This window comes from Mytilus galloprovincialis, chromosome 13, assembly GCF_965363235.1.
Source record: "Mytilus galloprovincialis chromosome 13, xbMytGall1.hap1.1, whole genome shotgun sequence".
Lineage (NCBI taxonomy): Eukaryota > Metazoa > Mollusca > Bivalvia > Mytilida > Mytilidae > Mytilus > Mytilus galloprovincialis.
In genome coordinates, this window is record NC_134850.1 from 14,740,196 (window position 1) to 14,752,233 (window position 12,038).

The 12,038-nt window shown below is 33.8% G+C and overlaps 2 protein-coding genes across 2 annotated transcripts; both read left to right on the forward strand.

Moving 5' to 3' along the window:
* Nucleotides 1-2,681: 2,681 nt before the first annotated feature.
* Nucleotides 2,682-9,083, forward strand: LOC143057408 (snake venom metalloproteinase hemorrhagic factor 2-like). The gene is made up of 6 exons (XM_076230712.1): nt 2,682-2,753; nt 4,288-4,439; nt 6,156-6,196; nt 6,780-6,885; nt 7,108-7,284; nt 8,933-9,083. The coding sequence occupies exons 1-6, from the start codon at nt 2,700-2,702 to the stop codon at nt 9,081-9,083; spliced, it is 681 nt and encodes a 226-aa protein (XP_076086827.1). The 5' UTR covers nt 2,682-2,699.
* Nucleotides 9,084-9,692: 609 nt separating this feature from the next.
* LOC143056482 (uncharacterized) lies at nt 9,693-11,572 on the forward strand. Its single transcript, XM_076229558.1, has 3 exons — nt 9,693-9,842; nt 10,213-10,264; nt 10,765-11,572. The coding sequence occupies exons 1-3, from the start codon at nt 9,732-9,734 to the stop codon at nt 11,211-11,213; spliced, it is 612 nt and encodes a 203-aa protein (XP_076085673.1). The 5' UTR covers nt 9,693-9,731; the 3' UTR covers nt 11,214-11,572.
* The last annotated feature ends 466 nt before the right edge of the window (nt 11,573-12,038 follow it).

Sequence of the window (12,038 nt, forward strand, 5' to 3'; positions counted from 1 at the left end):
ATAAAGTATTAGAAAACAGATCAAAACACAAAAACTAAACTATAACTACTGAACCATGAAAATGAGGTCAAGGTCAGATGACACCTGCCAGTTGGACATGTACACCTTATAGTCCTTCCATACACTGAATATACTAGCCCTATTGCTTATAGTATCTGAGATATGGACTTGACCACCAAAACTTAACCTTGTTTACTGATCCATGGAATGAGGTCGAGGTCAAGATAAAACTGTCTGACGGGCATGAGGACCTTTCAAGGTACGCACATACCAAATATAATTATCTTTTTACTTATAATAAGAGAGAATTCAACATTCCAAAAAATCTGAACTTTTTTTCAAGTGGTCACTGAACATGAAAATGAGGTCAAGGACATTGGACATGTGACTGACGGAAACTTCGTAACATGAGGAATCTATATACAAAGTATGAAGCATCCAGGTCTTCCACCTTCTAAAATATAAAGCTTTTAAGAAGTTAGCTAACGCCGCCGCCAGATCACTATCCCTATGTCGAGCTTTCAGCAACAAATGTTGCAGCCTCGACAAAAACTACAGATAGTGGACTCTTACGTGTATTTGGGTATGCTACTTCATTATAATGGAAAATTCTTACATACCCAAAAAAAGATTATCTAAACAGGGATCAAGAGAGCTTTCGTCACTTCTGAACTCTCTAAAACATGTGTTTATAGCCACAAGTCAAAAATGACTACTGTTTGATAGTATGGTTGGTTCCGTACTAAACTATGCATCTGAAATATGGGGTTTTCACCGTGTAAATGATGTAGAGCAAATACACAACCGTTTCTGTAGATTTGATTTAAAACTAGGTAAAAATGTTCCTTTAAGTTTTTTATGTGGTGAACTAGGTCATTTGCATGTATATCTCAAGAAAACAAATTATTTTGAAATATTCATAATTGGCTTCATATTATTGTAAATAAGCCACCTATTGTTTATGATGTTTATCAACTTTTATTAGAAGAGGCAAACAATGGTAAAAAGAACTGGGCGTCTAGTGTTCGTGATTTATTGTTTAATCATGGTATGAACTATATGTTTGGACTGCACAGAATTATGTAAATATACTTTTAGATGTTATAAAACTCGTATAAAGGACCAGTATTTACAAACTTGGTATGCATCAAGAAATGATTGTGAAAAACTGTGTTTGGAATCAGGGAGGTATAAAAATATTCCTAGATATATGCGTCTATGCGGTACTACCAAAAAGCGCCCGGGAGCGCCCAGGAAAAGAAAAAGCGCGCGGGGAAAAGAAAAAGCGCCCGAAGAAGAAAATTATAATATAATATTATACAATTACTGTCTTTTGATGAGGTAAATATGCGGTTTTATTAACTTTTGAAAAATGATATTCACTGAGGCCGACGGCCGAAGTGAATATCAGTTTTTCAAAAGTCAATAAAACCCCATATTTACCGAAACAAAAGACAGTAATTGTTTTATTCCATATTCCGAGAAAAGAAAATGTATTTAATGACAAACATATACCAAAACAAATTTTACACGAAACATTTTACCATAACGTTGCATGTAAAAGCGCGTGACGTTTAGCGCGGTGAATAACACTTTCTCAGGTGAATATGCTTTTTTATTCAAAATCCAATTCATATAGAGAAACCTACTAAAATAATACCAATATGGAATAAACAGATTTTTGGCATCTTATAAGAACCAAATCAAAAAAAGAAAAGTGTCTGACAAAATGATATCTATCATAAAACATTTTGCACTTGTAAAAAGATTTCTTAGTCTGCACAGTTTTCAGTAAAACTAAAAGGCGTCGCGCAAGTATGTAGTATTATACAATTACTGTCTTTTGATGAGGTAAATGTGTGGTTTTATTGACTTTTGAAAAACTGATATTCACTGAGGCCAACGGCCGAAGTGAATATCAGTTTTTCAAAAGTCAATTAAACCACATATTTACCGAAACAAAAGACAGTAAATGTTTTATTCCATATTCCGAGAGAAATTAATGTAATGGAAAATATTTACCAAAACCAATTGTACATCAAACGTTTTTTACCAAAATTATACACGTAAAAGCACGCGACGTTTTGCACGGTGAATATCCTTTTTCCGCAGGTGAATATGCTTATTTATTCAAAATCCCATTCATATAGAAAAACCTACTAATATTTTATCAATATGGAATAATATTCTATATTGGAATTATTTTAGTAGGTTTCTCTATATGAATTGGATTTTGAATAAAAAAGCATATTCACCTGAGAAAGTGTTATTCACCGCGCTAAACGTCACGCGCTTTTACATGCAACGTTATGGTAAAATGTTTCGTGTAAAATTTGTTTTAGTATATGTTTGTCATTAAATACATTTTATTTTCTCGGAATATGGAATAAAACAATTACTGTCTTTTGTTTCGGTAAATATGGGGTTTTATTGACTTTTGAAAAACTGATATTCACTTCGGCCGTCGGCCTCAGTGAATATCAGTTTTTCAAAAGTCAATAAAACCGCATATTTACCTCATCAAAAGACAGTAATTGTATAATATTTTAATTGATTTTCATTTGTTTAATATGTTCTTGGTCCTATCCATACAATTTTACCATAAGAGTAGTTTATTCACGATGCCCCTGTATTCTTATTATCTTTCATTTTTGTTTCAAATCTTTTATTTTTAAATAAATACAAGATATGAATCATTAATGACACCGGAAGGAGACGTCAAGGTCATATTGGCAGGGTTTGTTATCGCTACGGTAAGTTTTCTTACAGGTTTGCTAAAAACCCAGTAAAATTTTGACATTGTGCAAATAAGCCTCGTGCTTACACTGACCAAATTAGATTTGAAGTATAAAGCTTATTCATTCAATTTAATTTGAAACAAAAAAGCATCAAAGTTAAAGTATTTTTACAAAACCGCCTGTGTAAAATCTACTATGAGTTCAGTTAAGTGAAGCACTTGCTCAAAATTAAATTAAGAACGTGCTATATTCAAATATTTGACTTTTCCACACCATAGTTGTTTTAAAGTTTTTTTTCTTATTTTTCATTGCATTATAGGTAAGCCCGGTTCTAGTAAATTTTCCTCTGGATTAGTAAAATTGTTTATTTTTTTTAAATTATGTATCTTCTAGGTATATCTTTATTTCATTTGATTCATTTTAATTTCGAAAGGTATTGAAACATGTTTCTCTGAATCGGTTATCTGAGACAACGTTGGGCCAAATGACATACAAATATAAAGTAAGAAATGTTTTATTTGGCAAAAGTACAAAATTGTACGGCCACGGCTTGACAAAGAATGGGACTGCCGAGACACATAATTGGCAAGTCCCTAGTATATATAATTAAACCTTATATTCCATTCCTTATTCCGTATTTCCACATTATTGTCCATTCCTTATTTCCACATTATTGTCCATTCCTTATTCCTTATTTCCACATTATTCTTATTCCTTATTCCCACCTTATTGTTATTCCTTATAATGTCATTTCCTTATATATATCAACATAATATCCTTATTAACATTATTGCTTACAAAATATATCGGATGCTGGCCCTGGGAAACAGAAGCTCAGCGGATACATAATTCCATTATAAGAAGCATACTATATTTGTAGATGTTGTATCGCTATTTTCGCCATTAAATGGTCGGAGTCTTTGTCTCAAGCCGTGACGAAGGATTGGGATTACAATCGGAATAAACTACCAGTCATTTCAACCTGAAAAATAGAACAAAAACAGGAGAAAAACGAACAACATGATATATAATATTCAACACGTGCATATTAATTACATTTTAGAAGTATATCTTTAATTTAAGTGGTGGGTGGGCGGGTAACTTTTGAAACAAACATTAGTTAATTCATACGGAACCCAATTTTTTGCGTCTTCTCTCTGCTGTATCGTGGTAAAGAAAGAATGATGACGTCACAGTTATCAAGGTTAAAATAATTAACGTGATTCATAATACATAACAAGTTCCACCACGTGTGCAAAGCGGGACAACTCCCAAAACGTAAGCCCACTTTCCTCCGATAACCGGATTTATTCTTCATAGGAATGAATCTTATTATGTGTCTACAACTTACTGTTATTATTTTAAATAGAAACGTTGAAGTCTCAGATTGAACTTCTTATTTGAAATAGTTTCCCCATTTTTGCATAGACAGCTAGATATTTTCTACCTAGAATTGTTGCTGATTTTTTTTTACCATTATTTCAAAAACCATGGAAACATGCATGGTCCTTTCAAGTGATAACATAAACCTTACTGTATTTTCAAATAGAATATTGAAGCCTCACGATGGACAGAAGACAATGTCATCAGCTCGAATGTAGTTAATGATGGAAATACATTACTGACATTTTCACAATGGATAAATGCCAACAGAAACACTGGTGCCATTCCACCTCACGATCATGCTGCACTGTTTACTGGGTACGTATAGAGTGAACACTGACTGTACAAGATAAAATAGTATCATTTATTAGATTACCTAAGCTGTATTTTGCAAACTCTTTGTAAATTTTGGATTCTCAATGCTCTTCAAATTCTTCGTTATACTTTATTTGGCCTTTTAACTTTATATGGTTCAATGGTTTGAGCTTCATCGGTGTCTTTTGTTGAAGAAATTGAGTCTCACTTACAATATTAAAAGCCTGGTATCTTTGATGGGCTTTTTTATGTACAAGACATGCATCGAGAGTTTTTCTAACATCAAGGTGGCATTCTGTGGTATAGGGAGGTAATTTGTCAGGTTCAATCCATCATTTTCTACATTTGAAAATGTCTGTACCAACTCATGAATATGACAGTTGTCCATTCGTTTGATGTGTTTTATCATTTGATTTTGCCATTTGATTAGGGACTTTCCGTTTTGAATTTTCCTCAGAGTTTTTATACGCCCGTCAAAATTTTGACGGGACGTATTATGGTATACAAATGTCCGGTGTCCGTCCGTCTGTCTGTCCGTCCGTCTGTCTGTCTGTCCGTCCGTCTGTCCGTCCATCCGTCTGTCTGTCCGGCGTAAACATGTCGCACCGTAACTTGAGAACGACTTATCTAAATTTCATGAAACTTAATATAGTTGTTTTTTTATGATGGTCAAATGATCTGTATACTTTTTGGTGAAAATAAGATTTAAACTTTTTGAGTTACGGCACTTTGTAACTAAAACAGGGGTGTGTTTTTTTTCACATGTCGTACCGTATTTCAAAAACGATTCCTGATTATTGCTTAAAACTTTACACACTTCTTAGTTATATTAATCTTAATATCTGTATACTTTTTGGTGATGATTCAAAATTTCATTTTTGAGTTATTGAGTATTTTGTAAAAAAGGGGGAGGGTTTTTTACATGTCGCGCCGTATCTCAAAAATGATTTATGATTATTGCTTAAAACTTTACACACTTCTTTGTTATATTAATCTAAAGATCTGTTTATTTTTTGGTGATGATTCAAAATTTCATTTTTGAGTTATTGAGTATTTTGTAAAAAAGGGGGAGGGGGTTTTTACATGTCGTGCCGTATCTCAAAAACGATTTATGATTATTGCATTTAAACTTTACACACTTCTTTGTTATATTAATCTAAAGATCTGTATACTTTTTGGTGATGACTCAAAATTTTATTTTTGAGTTATTGAGTATTTTGTAAAAAAGGGGAGTGTTTTTTTTACATGTCGCGCCGTATCTCAAAAACAATTTATGATTATTGCTGAAACTGTACACACTTCTTTGTTATAATAATCTAAAGATCTGTATACGTTTTGGTTTGATTCAAAATTTTATTTTAGTGATATTTGTAAAAAAAAAACAGGGTGGGGGGGGGGGTTACATGTCCCGCTGTGTCTCAAAAGCAATAAATGGTAATTGCTTAAAACTTTCTCAGAAACTTTTTATGATTATTGCATAAAACTTCCACACAAGACGTCGGGCGTATCATGCGCTCATGGCGCAGCTGTTTATTACTTTTCACAGTGCATGTTTTTTGGGTGTGTTAGTCTTTGTTTACTCCTTTGTTTTGATTACTATTGTCTCATAAGAGTTTTGTCTCTTGAGCAACTTTTCCAAAACATAATATTGTTTTAGAAATCTTAATTGTCTTCAACAACTTATGTATAAATTCTTTAAGTATTTTAACTTTTTTGTAGGTATGATTTGGCAGAGAAAATAACAGATAAAAGGACAATAGGTATTTGACTATATATTAATTTAACAGTCATTGTCAAAATTAGTAATTAAACTATGCTGAGGTATTAATATATTTAAGCAAAGTTGACATCTATTGAAGATTTGGTATTCTTTCAAGAGTACATCGACGTCATCTCCAACTAAAACAATTTCAGCTATTTATCTCGGCATGTGTCATTTTTCACATGTTTTTTATGTAACAGTAGGTGTTTGCCTTTTTCCGTTTCAGACTAGTTTTGTCTTAGGAGACAACCATTCCATTTGCTAATCTATGGAGGAACGGTGGTCAAGAGGAGTTTAAAAATCTGCCTTGTGCAAAATTTAAAAACGATAAATCTTACCAAGGACAGGATAAAAAATATTAATCTGCAAAACCAACACAGTCTTTTGTAGGAAGTAATTTTGTACAAAATAGAAAATCAATTTTCTACACAAACCAATGCGGAATTCACAATGTGATAATAAATATTTTATAAGACCCTACCCGACACAATATCAAGCTGTAGTTCACTTGAATAATTGTATCTAATTGATTAAGCTTACCGGTCGCACACAAGTATTTACATGTGTTTCTTTCTTTTCAGGGATAGCTTACCTTTCAAGAGTGTGTAACTCGTATGCATCATCTGTCAACGAAGAAACATTCAACGCCATGATTATACACATCGCTGCACACGAACTTGCACACAAGTAAATTTATGTTATTGTCTTCTTTTTTTTCATTAATGTTTACAGTATTTCTCAGCAATATTTATTTGAACCTTGCAATTCAAAATGGTATGTTAAATATTGGCAATTGAAGAATTTTGACAATATGAACACCTATTGAAAGACTTCGAATATCTTCTTCGTTGCTTTTCAAGCCTTTGAAATCCAAAATATGTATAAAGTTGGTTTTTTTTTATCTTGTAGCCTAGGAGCATCTCATGACAGCTATCATTCCAACGGATGTTCAGCAGAGTTTGGATATGTAATGTCTCCTTCACTCCCCAATAGTGAATACAGCTCAGCCACCTCAGCATCCAGAAATTTTATATTTTCCTCATGTTCAAGGGCAGCGATTGGAGCATACATAGCGGGTTTAGAAACGTAAGTAACATTTGGATATAAGTTGGATGGGTCGATGCCACTGCTGGTGGAGGGTATCACCAGCCCAGTAGTCAGCACTTCGGTGTTGACATGAATATCAATTATATGGTATTTTTTTTTATAAATTTCCTGTTTACTAAAGAATGGATTTTTCAAAATATTGAGGATATTCTTATTCCAAGCATAGATAACCTTAGTCGTCTTTGGCACAACTTTTTGTAAATAGTGGTCCTCGATGCTCTTCAACTTTGTACTTGTTTGGCTTTATAACTAGTTTGTTCTGAGAGTCAGTGATGAGTCTGGTGCAGACGAAACGCGCGTCTGGGGTATTAAACTATAAACCAAGTACTTGGATAACAATTTACATCACTGGGTCGATGCCACTGCTGGTGGACGTTTATTCCCCGAGGGTATCACCAACCCAGTAGTCAGCACATCGGTGCTGACATGAATATCAATTATATGGTAATTCTTATAAATTTCCTATTTACAAAACTATGAATTTTCAAAATTTTAAGAATAATCCTATTGCAGGCATCGATAACCTTAATCGTATTTGGCACAACTTTTTTGGAATCTGGGGTCCTCAATGCTCTTCAACTTTGTACTTGTTTGGCTTTATAACTATTTTGTTCTGAGCGTCACTGTTGAGTCTTGTGTAGACGAAACACGCGTCTGGGGTATTTAATTGCCAGCCTGTTACCTTTGATAACTATTTACAACACTGGGTCGATGCCACTGCTGGTGGACGTTTCGTCCCCGAGGGTATCACCAACTCAGTATTCAGCACTTCGTAGTTGACATGAATATCAATTATATGGTCATTTTTATAAATTTACTGTTTATAAAAGTATGAATTTTTCAAAATTCTAAGGATATTCCTATTGCAGGCATAGATAACCTTAATCGTATTTGGCACAACTTTTTGGAATTTGGGGTCTTAGATGATCTTCAACTTTGTACTTGTTTGGCTTTATAACTATTTTGTTCTGAGCGTCACTGATGAATCGTGTGTAGACGAAACGCACGTCTGGTGTATTAAATTATAAGCTTGGTACCTTTGATAACTATTTATACTAGATATGATACGAATGTCTATATGAAGTCAGGAATATAACATTGTATTCCGTTTGTACCTTCGTAATTCAAGTCTGACGTTTGATTTGACAGGTTTTACCTTAGAGTTCGGTATTTTTGCTAAAATCTTTTATTTTAAGAAGATCTCTAAATATGCAGACACAATGAAGCATGTTCCTTGTGCAACATTTCAGTTAATTAGCTGTTAGTTAGAAAAGTTAAGCAGAGAGGGGAACAAAAGTTGTCCAGAAAGATCTCTAAATATGCAGACACAATGAAGCATGTTCCTTGTGCAACATTTCAGTTAATTAGCTATTAGTTAGAAACGTTAAGCAGATATATATTTTCGAGTAAGGCCCATTGACATATTGACAGAAATCAGCTCGAGACCTGGACAACTTTTGTTCACCTCTCTGCAAACTTAATAAACATCTGAATTCGATTTTTTTTATACAATTGTCGAAGGAATAAAAGGTATACATTTATCAGTTAGTATTAACTGTTCTTTGAACAAGTCTAAGTTGCTACTTAAATGATATCTTGTAACTGTGAAAATGATTGAATATTTTAGAAACTGTTTGGAAAATTCTCCCATGGATGGATTGGTAGATTTGACACTTGCTGCATTCAACCCAGGTGAAACGGTATACGGTGTTGATGATCAGTGTAGACTTACAAATTCCCCAAACGGTGGGTCAGCAGTGTGCAGGGTATGTGTTTAAGTCCAGTATGCTTACAGTATGGAAGAGTAATATTTACAAAAACACAATATAACGATATAATTTACAGCAATTTATATGTATATATAGCCTTCTCGAACTGAAGATTTCATTGTTTTCGGGTTACTATGCAGTGAAGAGGTAGTTGACTGAATAGTGGGGAGGAGGACATTGCCGTATTTGACATTTTGGGTCCTCAATGCTCTTCAACTTTTTACCTGTTTGGCTTTACAACTATTTTGATCTGAACGTCACTGATAAGTCTTATTTAGACGAAATGTGCGTCTGGCGTATTACATTATAATCCTGGTACCTTTGATAACTATTGAAAGTGAACTGCAAAATGAGAGAAGTCTTTTTATAGTCATAAAGGAAATGAGTGTCCTTTTTTAGTTAAATTTTTTTTTCCATATTTTTTTTTGTATTCCTCCATTTTCCCTCAGCTATCACGCTTGTGCTATCTACCAGGAATTTTACAAAGAGTAATTATGTATAGCATGCAATGATGTTCGCTTATTTTCCATTATAATCGAACATAACGTTATAAACCATAAAAAGGTTCTTAAATGTTAAAAATATGTGTGTTCAGTTTGTTTGTTGTCACAATGAGGTTTCTTCCATTTTTTTCAGGAAAACTATCCTTTAACAACAATGAAATGGGCCAGTGTATGTTACAGATTACAGTGTAGAAATCCTGCAAATCTGAATGGACCTTGTTCAAGTCAATTTGCACATGACGGCACAGCTTGTGGAAACTATAAGGTATGGCTGTAATTCGTGAGCCTAGATTCGTGATCTGTTTTCTGAATTTTTGTTTAATAATCAGTTTGTCTTGTCTTGTTTATGCCTTAATCATATGAATTTTGCTTGAAGCTGTTGGCTTTCATACTTTCATGTTATGTTTGATTCTTTAAAAAAGCTTTTTGATACATATATTTAAATGATAAAACCACAAACTACATTTTGTGCATTTGAAACACTTCTTCGGAATTAACCATCACCAGTTACGCTAAAACATGAAAAAAATGAAAGTCAAGGGTATATAGTACCTGAATTATTCCAGCACCACAGCTCTTGTTCATTTACTCATAGAGTCAAACTTAACTTATCCAATGTATTTGACTGTTTTCAGTGGTGTCAACAAGGCCAATGTGTTAGCTCTGTAGACGCGCCCAGTGTCCCAGGTAAGAAGTGAAATCTACATGCATGATCTACTTGCAATTTGGATTTTACTGAAATATTCACGTAGATGGTGCATGTAGTATCTAGATTATTGAATGGAAAAACACCATCAATTGTATGCGTCCGAAGCGGTTTTCTGGGTTAACCTTCATCAGGAACGCTCTACGCATAGAACAACAATGGAAATCGCCATATAAATAAACAGGTTATTTAGTTGTTGATGGTGTAGTTCCTACCATATGTATTTCAAATTTCTCGTTTCTTATTTAGATTAGATCGTTGATTTTCCTGTTTGAATTGTTTTACACTAGTAATTTTAGGACCCTTTATAGCTTGTTGATCGATGTGAAGCACGGCTCGGTGTTAATGGCCGTACACAATGTATAATGCCAATGTGACGTTTTTCACTGTTTATGGTTTAAAAAACAAATAATTTTATGTCAAGGTTTGGTTATTAGTTTCAGCAAGAGTTCTATCTTAAATCTATTCAGTTCTTCTTCAGATATTTGTCCATTTGGAGATGACCCACTGTTCAATTGTGACATAAACCAATGCAGCCAGTATGGTCAACAGATCCGTTCTGGGAAATGCTGCTATACGTGCCTGGTTCCAAAGACGACCACTTCAACTAGTACCAGCACGACCACGACGACGCCACCAACTACAATAACCACGCCCATTACTACAACAATCACGCTCACCACAACAACACCTACGACCACGCCCACCACAACAACACCTACGACCACGCCCACCACTACAACCACGCCCACAACGAAGACAACAACAATGCAATCTACAACAACAAGAGTAATAAAAACAACCCGTCAAACATCAATGAATACACCAGTGACAACTGATAAATCATTTTCCCAAAGTTTCGATGAACTTGCGGATCATGACTTGAAAACGGCAATGGCTTTATTTGTACATTTAGTTGCTATGTTATAGATTCAGATTTGCAAAATATTTTAACAGTCAGTGTCTTTGTTAAAGACGATATTGTTCATAAAGAATGAATCCAATGTTCACACCTTTTTTGAAAACAAATGCTTGATTTGACATTTCAGAAACTATTGCAATCTGAAAACATTTTCAAAAATCAAAGTGTTGTGATTGGTGAAAACTTTCTAAGCAAAGCGAATTCAACCAACGACATTGCAAAATCATCTTTTTTGTTTCAAACATGTGTTAGAAACTCGATTTAAGATGAACTTTAGTTTTTTATTTAATGCGTATTTATTGTTGGCAGTAATGTTGTAAATGTCCTATTGTTTGGTTTTTTTCTCAAATAAATGAGTACTTCCGTGTTCTTTTGTTCTCCATATTTCGAAATTTGATAATAAAATCAGAATAACATGTAGACTGATCCTCTACTTTGCATGCAACATACGGTATCTCAGAGCCAAACTGACAAAGGACAAGGAACAAGTCTAGATAACATGTTGCACAAACGGTAAGAGGTCTATAAATGGACCATCTTCCGAAAGTCTTTCATTTCTTAATGCAAAAAGCTTGTGAAACGGTATTTGGATGAGATGATATAATAAACTATTGTTACCCCAGAAATAGAGTGATTAAGTGTGGTGAACGTATAGGTTTACATTTATATAGACGCAAATTGTGTCACTGGAATTTCCATTTCTTATTTTATCTGTATCAAATGAATTTTGTGATAATATGAAAAAGACAAAAGAAAAGCCAAGCGAAGTGACGGTTGTGAATGTAACTATAATAAACATCTCAGATCATAATGCTCTGTAAATTAAACATTCA